The sequence below is a fragment of the Dama dama genome, chromosome 29, assembly GCF_033118175.1.
Source record: "Dama dama isolate Ldn47 chromosome 29, ASM3311817v1, whole genome shotgun sequence".
Taxonomy (NCBI): Eukaryota; Metazoa; Chordata; class Mammalia; order Artiodactyla; family Cervidae; genus Dama; species Dama dama.
In genome coordinates, this window is record NC_083709.1 from 51,728,470 (window position 1) to 51,748,869 (window position 20,400).

Below are 20,400 nucleotides of genomic sequence, written 5' to 3' on the forward strand. Positions count from 1 at the left end.
AATCGGGTGGAGAGGGAGGTGGGAGGGGGGATCGGGATTGGGAATACATGTAAATCCATGGCTGATTCATATCAATGTATGACAAAACCCACTGGAAAAAAATAATAATAATAATAATAAAAGCATAGAAGATGTGTGAAAAAAAAAAAAAAAAAAAAGTCTGTGTGCCACAACTACTGAGCTGGGCTCTAGAGCCCAGGACCTGCAACTACTGAGCCCACACGCCACAACTACTGAAGCCCGAGGGCCCTAGAGCTTGTGCTCCACAAGAGAAGCCACCATATGAGAAACCTGCACGTCACACCGAGAGAATGGCCCCCACTCACTGCAACCAGAGGAGAGCCCGCGGAGCAACAAAGACCCAGCACAGCCTAAATAAATAAATAAAGTTATCTTAAAAAAAAAAAAAAAACTACCAAATGTTCTACAAATAGAAGGTGGACAAGTCAATTTCCTCACCTGTAATAAAAAGGCTGGAGTTAAGTCTCAAATGCAATGATACTCAATAATCATTGCATTCTTATCTTAGAAATATCTTAGAAAATTACAAGATATGATACAAATGAAGATTCTTTTCCTATCAAGACTACAAATGTAAAACAGCTGAGGGAACTTTACAATGCAACCTTAAATACTCTACAGGGCAGTGAGATCTTAAAATATGTTAACGAATGGATCAATTTCTCCGAGTCTCTCTCTCTCTCCATCTTTGAATTGATGTCTCTCCTGTATCTCCCGGTGGTGCTCACTTTCTCCCTCTCTCTCCTTCCCTCCCTCCTCTCTCTCCTTCTGTCTTTAATCCATGTGTGTGTCTCTGACTCTTTCAGTGTCCCTCAGTTTCTCTCTTTCTGTATCTTTCTGATACACCCTCTCTCATCCTTTTCTCTCCCTCACAATCTCTCAGAAAATGGCCAAATGTTCCTTCTGTAGGGGCACTCCATCAGTTTCACTGAGTCACTAAAATCCATTTTCTTCTGAGTCTGCAAGCATTTGATGATTTCTCATCCTGGGCTGGGCCTCGGTTGTGGGCAGGATGATAGACACAGGGCCTAAGATTATGAACATCTCAGAATTCTACAAAAATGTCCGAGACCCTCAAAAATGATTAACTCAAAAATATAAAAAGTAAAACCTCAAAACAAAAATTAATGAATTTTAAATTAAAATTAAATGCTTACCAAATGCAACATTTTATCAGTTGACAGTAACTCTACTGAGTTTAACAATAAGCAAAAAAAATTCCCCCCCTATTTTTGCAGGTTGTTATAAAATTACACCTTAGGTATATGTAATTAATATGGAAATGGATACAACTTAATATGTTTTAATTGCTGACAAAGGTCTGTATAGTCAAAGTTACGATTATTCCAGTAGTCATGTATGGATGTGAGAACTGGACCATAAAGAAGGTTGAGTGCTGAAGAATCGATACTTTTAAACTGTCGTGCTGGAGAAGACTCTTGAGAATCCCTTGGACAGCAAGGAGATCAAACCAGTCAATCCTAAAGGAGATCAACCCTGAATATTCACTGGAAGGAATGAGGCTGAAGCTGAAACTAAATTACTCTGGCCACCTGATGCGAGCAGCCGACTCATTGGAAAAGACCCTGATGCTGGGAAAGATTGAAGGAAGAAGGAGACAGGGGTGGCAGAGGATGAGACGGTGGATGGCATCACCAACTCAACGGACATGAATTTGAGAAGACTCCAGGAGATAGTGGAGGACAGAGGAGTCAGGCATGCTGAACCTCACGGGGTCACTAAGAGCCAGACACGACGCAGTGACTGAAAACAACAGCAGCACAGGTGCTTTGAGAAGGCTTAAAAGGAACATGGCTGTTGAAATGGGAGAAAGGATGAATAAAATATCAGATAAATTGGTTTTTCTGTTTTATTAGCTTTCTTATAGCTAGAGACACAAGTGTTGGTTTAATAGCAGGCCGTTAGCAATATGCACTGGATTGAAGTAGATGGGACAGTAAATTGGAACCTACCTCTCCTGATGCAACACTACTGAAACAGCTTTCGATATAAAAAGCTCTCCAGGTTTCTAAATAAACACTTTCAACCTAACTACTTTGGCAATTTCAAAGTAATTTCTTTTTCTTTCCCTGGTGTTTTAAAACTCTCCCTCTCTAACCGTTTTTGCAAAGACAGAGCCAAAGAATTGATAAACTATTTGCTGAAGTGGAAATGTAGCAAACCAATTGTATGAATAAGATGCCCTCAATCAAAAACTATAGAAAAAGGCTAGTGGCTCTTCTTTCAAGCAACAGACTTTGAGTTGGGCAGAATGAAATTCAAATGCCTACTAACATAAGAAATATCTTATAGTTATCTGATGTCTTTTATTCAAGCATTCCAAAGAAAAAGCAAATCTAGAGATACTATTTTGAGCTATCTATGCAACGTGAGAAGCTGGAGAGGTGGTTTTGTATATCATTCACATTTCACTGCCAGAAAAATGTATTTTAGATGTAATAGCAAAGGTAGCTAACAACATGTATTTCTTATATGTGCAGGCACCATTCTAAGAGTAGCTAATAGTACCAATAACAGTGCTATTTAGCCTCATTAGGCAGATGATAAAATTGAGGCAGAGAGAGGCTGAATAACCTGCACAAGGTGATAGCTGGCAAAAGGCACGTGCAATGCAAATCCAGGTGCCCTGAAGCTCATACGAGATCCTGTGCCCATAACCACTGCTGCTTCTAAGAACAACAGTAAACAGTTTCTTTGGTCAACAATGAGGCTTTTATTAAATTGCTTACAGGCACTAAAGGATGCTTCCTCAAGAAAATTATGAGTTTTTTTTTAAGTTTAAAATAAAAGCTTAAAAAGTTTAAAATAACTTAAGGATGAGAGTGAGTACTGTCCCTTAAGGTGTTAGATAGAGGTTTTGGTATTTTATTTTATTTTATTTTATTTTTTTGAGGTTTTGGTGTTTTAAATACAATGAGTGCAAATGAAGTTAGAAACCTCAGAGTTTAGCACCTGGTATATTCTCCAAAATTTCCTTTCACCCAGAAATTTTATACCTTGTTATACAATCTCTGTAATCTGCCTCACATACTTTTTTTTTAGCATGAGAATGTTTATAAACACATGCATAAAAATAAAATATTTGCTATGTCCTGTCTTGTCATTCCATGGTCTCATGCCATTAATTTATGTTTATTCCTATTTCTAATACTCTATAGTTTAGATGAAAGCACAAACTCACAAAGGAATCAGTGAAAAATGGAAAGGAGAAGAAAACCCCTAATGTGTAGGGTGAAGGGAGCATTTCACCCTCAGAAATCAGAGCAAGAGAAATGGAATGTGCAACTTGTAGGACGCCAGCCAGAGTCCCCACAAGGCGGCCTGCCCCAGCGCAAGAATGGAAGGCGGCTCTGGGCATGAGTCACAACAGCGGCTGGTCCCTCAGTCACCTCTGGGCTCCACGGGCCAGGCTGCAACATCTTGGATAAACGCTGGCCTTGTATTCTCAACACTGGGGACCTCTACCCCTCACCTCCACAAAAAGCAAATGCAGTTAAGAAACCAGAGACAAGATGTTACCATATTGTTTAGAAACACTACAATGATCCAACATGCTCTCTCCACACTCGTTATGTTAAATTAGTACACTCAAAAACAGAAATCCAATGAGAGAGAAACAGAAAACAACAACAAACTCTAGGACTTGTCATTACACCACTTTTAAAGACTTACAGGGCAGGGGTGGGGGTGGGGGTGGGGAAGGAACTGTCGACACTTTCTCATTGACGGACTACAATTTGAACATCAAATATGAGGTCTTTGTATAGGATACCTATTATAACTACAAAGCATCCGTCTTTGAACATGAACTAACTAACTGTTCACAGCTCTTGTATTTCAGACTACCTTTTCTATGACATCAATCCCCATCCTTTCTTTTTTTTCCCATCCCTTCTTTTTTTTCCCCATCCCTTCTTTTATGAGATTAAAAGTTGCTCTTTAGTGAGAGCTTGGTAAGCCAGTATTCTTATAAAATAAAGCAGGACTTCAAGCTGGGACAAAGAGAATGCTACCTTTTAGGTAGAGTTAAAAGCATCTGAGCTCTCCATAAAACCCATTTACTTATTGAGGAAAAGTTCAGTTAGTTTTCAATCACAAAAGGCCTAAAGGGAAAGTTGGGATATTTATGGTCTTAGGTTTTATCTAGATGAAGTTCCCAATGAAAAGAATCACAAATACACAAGCATTTGAAACATGCAGGGGAAAACTGACTGCTTTAAGAAAAAAAAAAATCTCTCTCCAACATTGCTTGAAACGTTTTTTAAAAGATACTTTGTTTAGCTGAAAATTTACCAGTTAAGATATCCAGGTTATCAAATACTTCTTTTGAAACTCTGCTTAGCAGATTGAACATATTAAGTGGTTTATATATCATTCACTCCCACTTTAGTATGAATTAGTTTACTCAGTTCCTGCTCTTCTTACAAAAAAGGTTAGATTTATGGACTGTAGTGTGAGTGGAGAAAGGAAATAAAAAGGATGACAGGAGATTTCCCTGGTGGTCCGGTTAAGGTTCCTTGCTTCTGATGCAGAGGGCATGAGTTTGATCCCATATGCCACACACACACACACAAAAGGACTGTGGGGTAATTATTAACCATGAGACACTGCTTTGGGGAAGATCCTCAGTTGCTTTGGGTGTGACGGAGAGTGACAAAGTTAGGGGAAGCTGAGCAAGTTCCCAAACCCAGATTTTTTATTCCAAAAGTTGTTCTATAACTTCCTTAAACTTGACACTGACAATATAGTCAAAATGTTCACTGGATAACTGCAACTCTTCCAACTCCCAGCTAACACCATAGAACCCATGATGTGATTTTAAGGTCTAAGTTATTTGTATATTCTTTGTGAGTCTCACTTTGGGAGGGCTCAGAAATTTGTTAAATAGGTCAAGCTTCAGTTGGTTTAGTAGAATATTGTTTTCAGTGGGTTTCTTTTTGGATGAATAGAAAATACATTACATTATTTATTTATTTATTTATGTTAATGTAGTATAATACATTAATTTAATTCTACACAAGCAGAGATTGGAACTACTTTAGCAATATACATTTCAGATATCTTGAAGAACTCTCCCTTCCACAGCTATATTTTGCATTTCACTCAGAAAATTTATATAAATTATACATGTATATATATACACACACACACACACACACATATAAACAGATGCTTCAGAGGTGAGTCTGTGGTGGGGTGTAAGGGGTTGTGGGGTAGGTAAGGTGCTACATGATGGGAAACAGGATAAATGACCCCATTCCTTAAAACTGGGTTGGCCAAAAAATTTGTGTTTTTTCCGTAACATCTTACAGAACAACCAGAACGAAATTTTTGGTTAACCCAATATATACAGCTTAGGGTTTTTTCCTTACTACTCTGAATCTAAGACAACTTGGGAAATCTGCTTTAACCTGAGTGGAAAAAAAAAAAAAAAAAAAACCAAAAATGCATTGTCTCATATAATAGGCTTGTTTCTTTGGAGGGTGTATTAGTGAGGGCTGGGGATGGGGACTCCTCTCACCTTAGAGGATGTGTGAAGAAGCAGTTAATTTTCTACAGGGAGAAAGTACTGCAGATGTCCTAGGAATATACCAGGCTGATGGGAACACTTTCCACAGGGAGCCTGGTCCTCAGCATTGGGGGAAGTAAACCACTTTCCCTCACCCACCTTCCCACCTCCCCACACTCCTTCAAATTCATACAACTGGAGTGCCTCAACTTTTGGTAGCTTGGTTAAGAACTCTGGTAACAGCTTCTAAAACAGCTCCCAATGATGCCTGACTCCTGCTGCTCTTAGCCTCCGAAGTTTCCTCGCCTTGAGTGTGGGCTGGACCTAAATGACTCATTTCTAACTAGAAACTTTTCTAATCTACTAATCTAAGCAAGATGACATTACAAAAAGACTCTAGCTCTATCTTCGTACTCTCTCTTGCTTATTCTCAAGCCACCGATGTTGTGAGCTGCGCTACTGAGAAACCAATATAGCAAGGAATTCAAGGGGATCTCTTGCCAACAGCTAGTGAGGACCTAAGGCCCTTAGCTTAACAAACCAAGAGGAACTGAATACTGTTGTCAACCACAAATTGATACGTGCCAAGATGGTCACTGACCAACCAACTGAACAACAAGGGCATCCGCCAATCTGCCTCTGTGGAGACTAAACCCTGCACTGTTGAGGCTGTTGACCTTCAACGCGCCCTGAGGGAGTTCAGAGTGGAGTAGGGCACTCTGTGCTCCAGGCAATTTGGTGGGACACGTCTTGAGATAGATGTTTTAGGAACAGATTTTATGATCCCAATCTCCTTATATCTAGAAAAGCACGAAATCCCTTCATGGTGACATCAGGTCTAGCAACAAACTTTTTGTAAAATGAATGCTTAATGGTATTCAACTCCCCTTTCACCAAAACCTTAATATATATATATATATGACTTTCTCCCACTGCTGCTTTGGAGCAGTCTCTCAGAGCTACATGAGGTGCTGCCTCCTGGGCTGCAGTCCTCATTTTGCCCCAAATAAAACTTAACTCATAACTCACAAGTTGTACATCATTTTTTTAGTGGACACTGTCAACAACCTCATGAGTAAGCTCAGAAGTGAATTCTCCCCTTGCTGACCCCTGGGGTGATCCCAGCCTTGACTAACATCTTGACCATGGCCTTTTGAGAGCCCTGAGTCAGAGGCACTCAGCTAAAACACTTCTGGATAAAACACAGAAGCTGTGAGATAACAACTGTCTGTTGTTTCAGGCTGCAAAGTTTCAGTTAAGTAACAACAAGTAACTAATACGAGTATGTACATCTTTTAAAAGTATGTTATGTATTCACTGATATTTAAACATGGGATTCCTTTAAAAATGCTTTACCCTGTAACATTTCTGCCTCTTAACTGTATCTCAGGGTTATTATTGCCTCTCTACGGGATATAATGTCCAAGCTGGTTTTAGAAAAGGCAGAGGAACCAGAGATCAAATTGCCAACATCCACTGGATCATCGAAAAAGCAAGAGAGTTCCAGAAAAACATCTATTTCTGCTTTATTGACTACGCCAAAGCCTTTGATTGTGTGGATCACAATAAACTGTGGAAAATTCTGAAAGAGATGGGAATACCAGACCACCTGACCTGCCTCTTCAGAAACCTGTATGCAGGTCAGGAAGCAACAGTTAGAACTGGACATGGAACAACAGACTGGTTCCAAATACGAAAAGGAGTATGTCAAGGCTGTATATTGTCACCCTGCTTATTTAACTTATATGCAGAGTACATCATGAGAAACGCTGGGCTGAAAGAAGCACAAGCTGGAATCAAGATTGCCGGGAGAAATATCAATAACCTCAGATATGCAGATGACACCACCCTTATGGCAGAAAGTGAAGAGGAACTAAAAAGCCTCTTGATGAAAGTGAAAGAGTAGAGTGAAAAAGTTGGCTTAAAGCTCAACATTCAGAAAACTAAGATCATGGCATCTGGTCCCATCACCTCATGGGAAATAGATGGGGAGACAGTGGAAACAGTGTCAGACTTTATTTTTCTGGTCTCCAAAATCACTGCAGATGGTGACTGCAGCCATGAAATTAACAGACACTTACTCCTTGGAAGGAAAGTTATGACCAACCTAGACAGCATATTAAAAAGAAGAGACATTACTTTGCCAACAAAGGTCCGTCTAGTCAAGGCTATGGTTTTTCCCATGGTCATGTTATGGATGTGAGAGTTGGACTGTGAAGAAAGCTGAGTGCCAAAAAACTGATGCTTCTGAACTGTGGTGTTGAAGACTCTTGAGAGTCCCTTGGACTGCAAGGAGATCCAACCAGTCTATCCTAAAGGAGATCAGTCCTGGGTGTTCATTGGAAGGACTGATGCTGAAGCTGAAACTCCAGTACTTTGGCCACCTCATGCGAAGAGCTGATTCATTTGAAAAGACCCTGATGCTGGGAGGGATTGGGGGCAGGAGGAGGAGGGGATGACAGAGGATGAGATGGCTGGATGGTATCACCGACTCGATGGGCATGAGTTTGAGTCAACTCTGGGAGTTGGTGATGGACAGGGAGGCCTGGTGTGCTGCAATTCATGGGGTCGCAGAGTCGGACATGACTGAGCGACTGAACTGAACTGAACTGATGGGATATAATGTCATGACTACCTAGAGAAAATAATCTTAATAGCAAAGTAGCCTTCATGGAGCCCATCCAATTACTAACTACAGAACTTTGAGGATTTAAAAATATACAAATAATTTTTCTTCAGCTCTCATTTTGATTCTGTTCACTGAATTAATTAATGTTTCTCAAAGAGGCTGTGACAGGTCAAATAAAAGTGAAGAAGAATGCTAAAAAGTACCTACCACAAATACCTTCCTTTTCCCTTGAAACATAAAAATTTTAATGAAAGTTTCCCCCCAACAAAACAAACATTTCAACGATATTTGGCTTTGTGAGAGACTTAAAATTTAAGTTTAAAGATACCATTTTGATGCCAAATCTGGGTTACATTTTTAAAAAGGTCATGAGGCAGAACTGTCATGTAGAGAGCTAACATGAACCAACCTGCATATTCGTTTGAGAGGCAAAGGGAGCACATTTTTTCCAGGCTTTGCAAATAGTTTCCTCAAACAAATCTGCCAGCTGACAAAAATTCATACACATATAAGAAAATTTCCAAGTTTTGCTGTTGCTGAAACTGAAGTTTTTTCTTTTGGTTTGAGGCAGAACCTTTATTAGCTCCCTACTCATTAAAAAAAAAAAGCCAATGAATAAATCAATACTATCATTTAGAATGCCTGATGATTTTAATATTGGCAGATGTCTTGGTTCATGTTGAAGAAAATATTGGAATTGGAGGAAAAAGCAGGTCTACTAAGAAATAAATTGTTCAGATGCCCCCAACAACTTCTAGAAACATATCCCTGCTTTGGGTACTTTGTGAGGGAGAAGGCTTGTCTGGGTTTCGGAGGTGGGAGAACTTGCAAGATCTCAGGTGACTGCAGGAAAAAGTTGCACACATGTCTTTCTATAGATCAACTCAGCTGTGAGCCATTTTGGTGTCTTTTGGAGGCTGGGGTTTGCCTCCAAGGAGGCAAGGAGGTAGTCATTCCTCCAAGGAGAGGTAGTCATTCCTCCAAGGAGAGGTAGTCATTCCTCCTCCTTGTCTCTCAGCACCAAGAATTGTGCCTGGCATATGGTAGGGACTCAAAAATACTGGTTAGGTGATTGCATCAACTTTACTCATAGGGTGAGAAGTACTGCTTAAGTGGCAAGATTTTCAAAGGACAGGTAGCCTGCTCTATGACAGAGGGTAAGGAAAGAGGAGGGGAAGAGTTCTCGCTCCCATGCTCCCACCAGGATAGGTCCACAAGGGGCTGTACCTGCTCCCAGACCATTTGGAGGGTTGAGTAACAGTTGTTGTTATGAACTTCACTTCTCCCTGACTTAGAAACAGAAAGAGGCAGTGCTTTGTCAGCTGCTGGCTTGGGATACACAAGGTTTTCATGCTAGTATTGGTTTTATTTCAACTCAACTTTGGGAGGAGACATTAGAGAGCATGCCACAGAAGATGGATCCCTCTCTGGGCTCTTGTGCCCAGAGCCTGAAATTAATCTAATGTTGTAAGTCACTCATGCTTCAATTTAGAAAAGGATGTTCTAAAGTCCAGAAGGGAGAGGATATATGCATACGTATGCCTTTTCATTTTGCTTACAGTAGAAACTAACACAACAGTGTAAAGCAACTATCTCCAATAAAATTAATTTTTAAAAAGCATGCTCCTTTGTTAAATAAATAAATAAAAATAAAAAATGTAATTCCAGGAAAAGATGAGAAAGGGTCTTTGAGATGGTCTTCTTATTAAATATATAATTATTAGCCTAGGCATGGAAATCTCTTAAAAATAATTAAAATGAGCCAGTAAGTTGAGGAACTCAACTTCACTCAACTTTTATCTTCACTAAACTGTAATAGTTATATTTTCACATGGAACTCAGTTTACATGGTTCTTAGTTTACATTTTGAAGGTTGTCAAACAAAGAACATTAAAGAGGTGAGGTGGAATAGCACAGTTTTGAAAGCTTTATAACCCTTCTGGATTTTAGGCCAGTGGAAAAATAAAATTCATTTTTTAATTATAAAAGGTACATGACATGTGACTGCTAAGCCCTGCTTTTTTTAAAAATTACCTTCTTACACTGTCAAAACTCAGCCGTTCCCTACTCACTGTTCTATTTTACTTTGTGCTGTGGGACCAGCCTGAACTGCCCTCACCCAAAACCCCAGGGCATTCTGGCTTCTGCAGAGAGAGGCCAAGGGCAGACTGTCTGAGGCCTTAAAACCACAGGACGTACACCACTGGAGAGATAGCCAAACACTTCACGGGAAGAGTGGCTCCATAAAGTGCACAGGAAAGTGAGAACAAAGAATGAAAAACCGAACAGTAGAGAAGATTCCTCCCTCCCCCAAATGGCAAAAGAAATAAGATGGAACAATTCCCCAAAGGACGGCTCATCAGAAGACAAGCCACTTCAAAGAGCTAATTTTAAAATAATAATTTAAAAAACTAACAGAAGTAGGGAAATCAAAGAAAGAAGGCTTTTTGAATTTTAGGAAGCTGCTTCTAATCTAGGCTAACTATTCATCATCATCATCAAAAGCAGCCCCAGATTCATTGTCCTTTCATCACCCTTTCTCTGCTGCTTCTGCTCCCACCAACCTTACCTTCCCACCCCCTGTAAAAACAGGATGCTTCATGAACCTTCCTGCTGAAATCTACGTAAAGGATCACTGGGGGAAAAAGAAATGATATTCATGCCAAGTGAATGAACAGAGCAGGATTTTTTGTTAGGACAATTGTTTACAGGCAGTAACACTAAAGCATGATGGGCTCAAAGTGAATGAGTATAAACTACAGACTAAACGGGGCTTCCCTGCTGGTTCAGTGGTAAAAAAAAATCCACCTGCCAAGGCAGGAGACACACGTTCAATCCCTGATCTGGGAAGATTGCACACGTCTCGTGGCAATTAAGTCCATGGGCCACACTGCTGTGCCTGAACTCCAGAGTCTATGAGCTGCAACCACTGAAGCCTGCACGCCCGAGCTCCGTGACGAGAGAAGCCACTGCAACGAGAAGCGCTGCAACCAGAGAGTGGCCCCCACTTGCTGCAACTAGAGAAAAGCCTGCTCAGCACAGCAGTGAAGACCAAGCACAGCCATAAATAAATAGGTTATATAATAAAAAGATAGTGAGAGGTTGTGACTTACGCAATCAATGACATCAGTGTACACAGAACCTCAACACTATTTCATTACTGATGATGGACCCACATTCTTTTTTTATATTTGAAGCGGGGAGGGGAGGATGTGTTAAGTATGTATAATGAACAGTGCAACCCCCAAATGAGATTCTACTCTCTCTCTATACCACAGGATATATTTCTGCAGCCTCCTATCCAGCACATCTTTAAACAAAGTGCCAGATTTCTAAGGTATGACTTATGATGAAAGAAGCTGACAGGGTAAGAGAAAACTCTTTGCAAAAAGTGCCAACAGTGATGTCTTGGAACACTGGAATAGTTTCCCAGTCTTTCTTGGCCCTACGCTTCAAGGGCAAAAAACAAAATGCCTGTTTTCCTTTAATAAATCATGACTCCCTCTGCTTTGAAATGGAAAAGATACCTAGGTGGGTCTCAATCTAGAAAGTGAGTAAATTCTGCCCTCAAGTGGCTAAATGTTGTACTGCAAAGAGACCGTGGCAAAACCTGACATGGTTGCTAAGTAATCTTAGGTAATCAGTTCCTTCAGGGGGTGTTTTCATTCTTCTAAAAAGGACGACTGAATTTTAGAGCAAAGCATCAGAAAAGTGGGGACTGTGCTCCTCATTTATTATTGAGACCAACTTGCCAGAGAATAGTGTGGGAATTTAATTATCTGGATAATTTTGGCACCAGGAATTCACTTAATTCAAATGATTAGATTTTGCCTGGGCTGTCACCACTACTTCTTTAAGAAAGTGTTTGTTCCACAAACAACTGCCTTCTAAGTCGAGAAAAATCAAGGATTCAGTTTGGGGGCTGTCTCACAGCTAAAATGGGGTTAGACATTCGTTTAAAGGGTGAAGGGCTTCCCAGGTGGCTCAGACAATAAAGAATCTGCCTGCACTGTGATATAGCAGGGTTCTATCCCTGGGTTGGGAAGATCCCGTGGTGAAGGGAATGTCAAACCACTCCAGTACTCTTGCCTGGAGAATTCCATGGACAGAGAAGCCTGGTAGGCTACAGTCCATGGGGTCGCAAAGAGTCACACATAACTAAGTGATTAACACTTTCACTTCACTTTTAAAGGGTGAAAGTAGGAATTTATACAATAAATACATTTGCACATGTGTGAAAGTTTATATGAGGTTCTTCATTGTAACATCATTTATAATGTTAAAAGATCAACAGCAGCTTAGATCCTCATTAGTCTGGTGTTAAATGAATCGTGATACACCTATATGATGAGATTTAGTGCAGGCATTAAAAAAAGCACAAGATCATTCTCTATTCATATAGAAGTACTCTCCACAATATAGCGTTCAGTGAGAAATCAAAGTGTGAAGATTATGTTATACTTGCATTCTGAGAGGAAGAGTGCAGGGTTGTACTGGCTGGTACATACATAGCTTATTTCTGGAAGGATAAATAAGAAACTGATTTTTAAAATGGTTGTTTCCAATTGCCAAAAATAGGATTGAGCTGTGAAATGTACATAATTTTCACCTGTTTTGTTCACTACTATTTCTCCAGTGTCTAGAAAAGGGCCTGGAACATTGAAGGCATTCGATAATATTTGTGGAAAAAATGAATAAAGTCAAATATATATACATATATACACACACACACACACAGATACACACACACATAGACTATCGCCAAAGAGGGGAATTACACAGCTGGAGGTCAAGCATGGTAGAGAGAATTTTCATTGTGCTTTCATGTACTTTTAAAATATTGAACTATTAGAATAGGTTACCTATTCCAAAGTAAAATTCAAACAACTAAAGAAACAAATAAGGATGGGGAGTTATTATTTGGAATAGTTATTTAAGTAAGGCATTGTTTTGATGGTGATTTAGACAGGGTCAATCACATTATAAAACTATGAATCATTGATTAGCAATAACCTTGGAATACTTAACAGCATCTGAGGAGCATTACACCATAAAAAAAACTGTCCTCACAGGGAGAAGTTTTCTGGGTGTTGCAGATTCATTACAGACAAGTACTTGCTCTTTGCCAAAGCCGTCTACCTGGGATCCAGGCACATGCTTACAAGGTCAGGAGGATTAAGTCGCAAGGCGCCCTCCCTCAGTTTCCAGTGACTTGATTCACTGGGGGCCTTTGGATGGCTCCAAGGAGTAGAAGAACTCATTAAGATTGACCATGAAAGGGAGGGAGGAGAGGCTTTGATTCTCAAAGAAGGATGTTACACCCTTAAGGCCTTCCCCAGACCTCCTGGATGGGAGTCTCCAGGTAGGGCTGGACACCTGCATTTCTATAAAGCTCTACAAACTAACTCTGAGGCACACTACCCTTCTGGCCCCCACCCACAAGACTGAAAAGATCCACTCCGGACAGAGACACAACTGCGCTCAGATTGGACAAAATGAAGCTCCTCTCAAGGATGCCATCCATTCTCCATGCCCTGACTCCTTCCTAAACACCTCACCCAGAATTACTTCTCGTTTATTCCTTTCCTTAGAAACGCTATTCACTACATTTTAACTCAAGTTTGTCATTCAAGACCAGCTTGTACATTTATCCTACGCCATTCTATTTTGCCCCGTAGGATGCAAGCCTGGCAGCGTTCCTCAGAATGCCACTGTGATTCGGGAGGCACCTCCCTATTAGACCAGAGAGCAGGCGAGCTTTGAGAAGACAGACTTCTCGTCCGAGAATATTCAGCTAAAAAGGAGGCGGCCTGAAAACAGCTAATTATCCATCAAAGAAATCATGTTCTAACTGATATGCTTGTTCTCAGCAAGCACAGTCCTCCACAGAGAGTCTGATAATTGGATAAAAAGACCTCAGAGGCTCTTGGGGGCTGGGATGAGAGATGAAAACACACTTTATGTGGATTTCTCTAATGTAATCACCAGTTACAGGGACGGCAAGGAACTTAACAAGCTCATTACAACCTCAGCGCCTGTGATCTCCCCACAAACTCCCGTAACAGCCAGAGGATAAAACTCCCTTAAAGCCCTCGCGGGGCCTTGGCCTCAGGCCGCAGGAGGCAGGATGAAAACCTGCCTCCATCAGCAGGCAGCTGGCGTCTCCCGTTACCAGCTGCTGGGCCACATGGAAAATAAGCCAGGAGTTGGTTCAGACGTGTTCTTGGCCTAACAACCAGTATTTTCTTAATCTGGGCATGGAGAAAAGAATGCCAAACTCGAGTTGGATAATCCTGTTTATCAACCTAATTTTTCCAGCTATTCTGCTCTGCTTTCAGAATGACTGTCCTTTTTGTGATTTTTGAAAAAGCTCTGGTGAGGGTCTGCTTCGGGACAGGCTTGTCTGACCCACAGAGGCTGCCCACGGCACTACGGAAGCCGCAGCCCCTGGTCTAGGAGATGTTGGCCATTCCTGGAGTGGAGTACTTTTGGCTCTAGAAGTTCATCTCTTCCTCAGAGCAAGTGTTTGTTGTATGCGTGATCGACCCTCCTTGATTCATGGGGATGCTTCCACAGCCAGGCCCAGTTCTTCTATAACTGGTCTATCAGTAGATTATTTCTCAAAGCAATCTGCATAAGGGAGGGGCAGCAGCCACAGAGAAAACAGCATGAACGGTGGTGTCCATGGTGGGCAACACCGTGACCCTGACTGAGGGCACTTGGAGGGGCAGGGCTGTTAAACGAGGCACTTAAAGAGGTCGGAGGACAGGGAGGCTGAGGGCAGGAAGGCAGCTCAGTCTATCCCAGGCCAATTTTATTTGAGGCTCCATGGCAGCTACTCCTTTAAGAGAGGTAAATAACCTGAGTTCTATTCATATGGTATTAAGCAGAAACCCTAACCACCTGAGAATCCTGTAAAATGTGACTCTAGCCACAACTCACACTTAAGGCCAGACACCTGCCATGCGTCCATGTAATAGCTCCCCCCACTCAAGGGAGCTCTGAAGTTCGTGCAAAAGGTACACAAATTGGAAAGCTGAATCCTGGCTTTGTCACTGTAGGCATTCCTTGCTTGGTCCAGTACATATATTCTCCACCAGTGTCAGGTAGATCAAATTTTTATGTGATGCCATATTTCAAATTTATGAGGTGAATCCACTATCAAACAAAGAATTATTCCCAAACTGATCTGCTTGGTAAAATTTAATTTTCATTTATTTGATTTCTTTAAAGGGATACAAAAAATGACTAGAATTACAGACATGGAAACAGCAAGATCAACAGGAAAAGCTACCCTACCTACTATACTCTTAGGTAACATCCAGAAAAACAGAAATTGCCATCCCTACTGAAATAATTTTGGAAAATTCTTAAAGAGACAAGAATACCAGACCACTTTACCTGTCTCCTAAGAAACCTGTATGCAGGTCAGGAAGCAACAGTTAGAACCTTACATGGAAACTTACATGGAACAACTGACTGGTTCAAAATCGGGAAAGGAGTATGACAAGGCTGTATATTGTCACCTTGCTTATTTAACTTATATGTAGAGTACTTCATGTGAAATGCCAGGTGGGTAAATCACAAGCTAGAATCAAGACTGCCAGGAGAAATATCAAGAACCTCATATATGCAAATGACACCATCCTAACAGCAGAAAGCGAAGAGGAACTAAAGGGCCGCTTGATGAGGTGAAAGAGGAGAGAGAAAAAAACTGGCTTAAAACACAACATTCAAAAAACTGAGATCATGGCATCCGGTCTCATCACTTCATGGCAAATAGAAGAGGAAAAAGTGGAAGCAGTGACCGATTTTATTTTCATGGGCTCCAAAATTACAGTGGATGGTGACTGCAGCCATGAAATTAAATAACACTTGCTCCTTGGAAGAAAAGCTATGACAAACCTAGACAGCAGATTTAAAAGCAGAGACATCACTTTGCTGACAAAGGTCCGTAGAGTCAAAGCTATGGTTTTTCCAGTAGTCATGTATGGATGTGAGAGTTGGACTATAAAGAAGACCAAGTGTCAAAGAACTATGTTTTCGAATTGTGGTGTTGGAGAAGACTCTTGAGAGTCCCTTGAACTGTAAGGAGATCCAACCAGTCAATCCTAAAGGAAGTCAACCCTGAATATTCACTGAATGGACTGATGCTGAAGCTGAGGTTCCATTACTTTGGCCACCTGATGCAAAGAGCTGACTCACTGGAAAAGACCCTGATGCTGGAGAAGATTGAAGGCAAAAGTAGAAGAGGGCAGCAGAGGATGAGATGGTTAGACAGCATCACCAACACAATGGACATGAATTTGAGCAAACTCAGGGAGATAGCAAAAGACAGGGAAGCCTGATGTGCTGCAGTCCATGGGATCACAGAGTCAGATGCGACTTAGCGACTGATTGACCACCACCAACAACTGAAATAATAGTCTTGGGAGAGCTAAGACTTTAGACCACACCTGCTATTGATATCATAATGTAAAGAGGGTTAGAGACCTTTGTTTGAAAGGAGACTTTGATTTAAAGCGGAGGGGACAGAAAAGTCATGAGGTTATAGTTTCAGCAAAAATGAGATGAGGTCACCAAGGGTAAACTGTGTCAGCTTCCCAGTTTCACTTGGGTTCAGATCTGACTTGAGCCTCTCATTTCTGTTTTGCGAAATGGGAGTGGTGATAGAAGAAAGGGAAGAATTATTCTAGGATGGGGTTACTGTCAAGACCAACCTAATCAAAACCACTACAAAGCATATGTAGACTAGAGAAGAAACACTAAAAATTTAACAACGGCATGAGAAATTCAGACAAGATACTCTCTCAGTTCTTTAACATTTTCACATAGTAAGATTCTGAGCCAAGTTTACCATAAATGCTCCTTCCTTAAACAAGATATAAAAGATGGTGGTGTGGGAGCTAAAAGAAGACCAAAGCTAAAGAGAAGTATTGTGTTCTATCATTCCTGATCAGAGACCTGGTTTCTAATGGGGTGGCTTTGGCATTTCCACAGTGCACAGAACAGCTAAAGAATATTCACTTTGCACCTGTGGGTCTGTTTCTCATGATGCCAAGTTGGGTCCATAGTAATCCGCTCAGACTTGTCCTCCTCAGCACTCCTACATTTCTGAATCAGTAGGTGCACTAATGCATTCTGAGTCCTGCTGTGATGTAATTAAGGATAATGTTTGCAGCAAGGAGTAGAGAGAGTTGTAAATGTCTCCCATGGGTGATTAAATGCTGAGGGGAAGTTGAACAACTATAGAATTCATTTGGTGCAAGTTTATTCCAATGCCAGGAGCATTCTGTTTTCCAGTTATAGGACAGGTTTCTAAAAAGATACACACAGCATCCATAGCAAAAGTTTTCATGTCCTCATCTCCCTCTAGGGAATGGAGAACAGAAAACTACTGCATCCCAGGAATGTTCATTTATCTAGGAGGGAGACTTGGGAATCAGAACTCTTTTACACTGCGGGCATGACTGCTAACTGACAGAACTTTGGAAACAAGCGATGGTGTAAATAAAACTGAAACTATATATTACTGTGATCCAATAATTTCACTTCTAGGGATATTGCTTAGGGAAGTTTTCATATACGTGCACAGAGACACAAAGACAAAAATTCTCACTGCACAGTGTTTTAAGAGCCCAACACTGAAAAAAAAATCAATACAAAAATAGGAAATAGATAAAAATATGGCCACTTTACAGAAAGGAATACTATATAGTAGTTTAAAAGAATGACAAAACAAAAACCACAGAAAACACACAAAACTACGAAGCGTCATTTCTAGTGGAGAAAATGTGCTTATTGTAATATTCTTCTCTTGATTAAAAAAATCTTCTCAAAATAAAAGTACATGAGCAGCAATACCTTTGGCAGATGGATGCTGACAAGCTCCCTCTGAGACCCCGTATGAAGGACCTCCGAGAAACTGAAGCAACCTAACCTTTTGGACCTTTACTGTCTTAGCTCCATGCTATCCAATATGGTAGCCACTAGCCACATGTAGCTACTTGAATTTGAATTCAAATTAATTAAAGTTAAATAAAATGATAATTTTAGTTCCTATACTACAGTGGGTACATGTCAAATGCTGAAGGACCACATGTGGCTAGTGGCTACCATATTGAACATGCCTATAAGCACACATATAGAACATGTCTATCATTCCTCTAAATTCTATCGACAGAGCGGATCTTGAGCTAAAAACCTGTCTTTCAGACAACTTGAACTCTTTTAGTCATTGCTCTTTCCCCAATATGTCCTTCTGCCCATAGGAAAACCAAGGTAATGACTTAGGAGGATTTTTTTGTTTGTTTTAGAAGGAATATGTCCACTATAATTCTATATTTCAATGATGACTTAAGTAACATTTTCTTGTGGGAAAAAAAAGAAACTGAGATAAATCATCTTTAGAAAGTGATCCAGCCATTATCTATAATTTTGTAAGCATCTTATTTCATTTCCCCAAAACTTAGCAAGTAGGAAAATAGGTCAAAGAAAGATGAAAGTGTTACCAAACAAGACTCAAAATTTTAGTTCAATGGATTTCCAAGAGACTTTATTTCTTACCTGTACACAGTATGAGGGACATATACTTCTCGGATTGGAAATTCCAGTATCTCTTTGTGTGGGCGTCCCCGGTTTTCAGGAAAGGGCCTCACTGGCAGCATTTCAGGAGTCAGACAGCAATTGATGGTCTCTGGAGCCAGAGCTATCTCCAGTTTGAGCAAGCCTAAATTTGGGAAGAAAACAGGCCTGTCTTAGCGAAGACGTCATATACAAAGGATCAAGAAAGACTGCTATACTATATTTCTTTTGTGAAAATGAGGATAAGTTGTACAAGTATGAGAATTTTGGAATGCTCAGATAATTTCCTATAGTTTGAGAAAAAGCATGTCATGACGATTTTTGAGATTTGGCTTCTAGAACTTAAAAAAGCAAGAAATTGTAAAAATAAGTAAGAACATTAGAGGATCTTTAAAGTCCCTTCTAGAACTACCATACCATAAGTGCATAGTTCAGTCATTTCTCTCATCACAAGCACTAAAAATTGGTGATTTTCACATTGGGTTCCCTGGTATCCCCAGGGAGCTGCAGAAGTGCCTCAGGGGCTGTTAGGCTGAGAATAAGGAGTATATAGCCTCACCTTCCACCAAAGCATTTCACTGTTTTCTTATGCTAAGGGTTCCATACAATATGATAAAAGAGGCTTCTCTGTTCACACAATTATCTGATTTTCAGAGTGAGCAATCAAATATAAAGCATGATGTTTATTTACGGAAACAATCCTTTAATAAAATAGAAAGCATTAACAGATTTGCCCCCAGAACTAGACCTTAATTCCTAACACAATATCCTATATTTCACTTAACAAAAAAACTGCAGCATTACATGAATGAAGTGCCTAGTCCCAAATAGCTTTGGCATAGCAGAGAGGATAAAGACAAGCCATTCACACCTGGAATTGACTTGACTCTTCTCTGTAGGGATGAAGATCTTTTGTAGTCAGCTAAAAACTTGAATAAGTCTTCATCACTGAGGCGATCTCCCTCCTGCCAAGAAAGAAGTCAGGCTTGGTGTAGATGCATCACAGAGTCCTGGGGTTGGGACCAAGGATTTCTCAGAAAATTTTTATTTTTAAGTTTTATTCTAACATGTCTTTCATAGATATGAGGCAACTCTGAAATCATTAGTCATCCTCTTGTCAAATATTATTTCTCTACCACTTCCAACTCACTCTGGCTCTTCAGTCCTCCTGGGGACCGGTCTTTTACTGCATTTCTGAGGACCACTGAGGATCTAGACCAAAAGCTCCTCCCCGTATAACTCAACCCACTGATACTTGTTTACTCCCTGGAACAAATCAGAATAAGTTTATATATTTCTTCAAAGATCTGAAGATGGAGAGAGCATCTTTCTATCTTTTTCCTCATGTTTTTCATATATCAAATATCCTCATATTTTTCACATTTGTTTTGACTAAGAAAGCTAAGCATAAACACTACCCTCCATGTGCCTGCATGGGATAGGCATGCTGCCAAGGGATATATGTGCCCAAGTTCCGATCCTTACAGTAGCCCAGTAAGGAAGGTAGGTAGGTAGGTGTGTCCTATTCCTAAGTACAGATGAGAAAACTCTTAGTTATGTCAAGTACATTACCCCCCAGGGCAACACAATTGTGAATATTCCCCCAATAGCGATCCTTTCAGTTCCCTGTGAGCTC

General features: G+C 40.5%; 1 protein-coding gene across 5 annotated transcripts in view; it reads right to left on the minus strand.

Moving 5' to 3' along the window:
* Window positions 1–20,400, minus strand: part of DOCK8 (dedicator of cytokinesis 8) — a 223,141-nt gene that overhangs the window by 93,626 nt on the left and 109,115 nt on the right. For all 5 annotated transcript variants that reach the window (XR_009691133.1, XM_061132657.1, XM_061132660.1 and 2 more), the window contains 2 exons: window positions 19,636–19,729; window positions 18,747–18,909 (listed from right to left, as the gene is read on the minus strand). Coding sequence is in view for 4 of the 5 variants with exons in the window: in XM_061132657.1 (XP_060988640.1) it covers window positions 18,747–18,909; window positions 19,636–19,729 (257 nt within the window). In the remaining variant the exon portion in view is untranslated. The remainder of the gene's footprint in view (window positions 1–18,746; window positions 18,910–19,635; window positions 19,730–20,400) is intronic.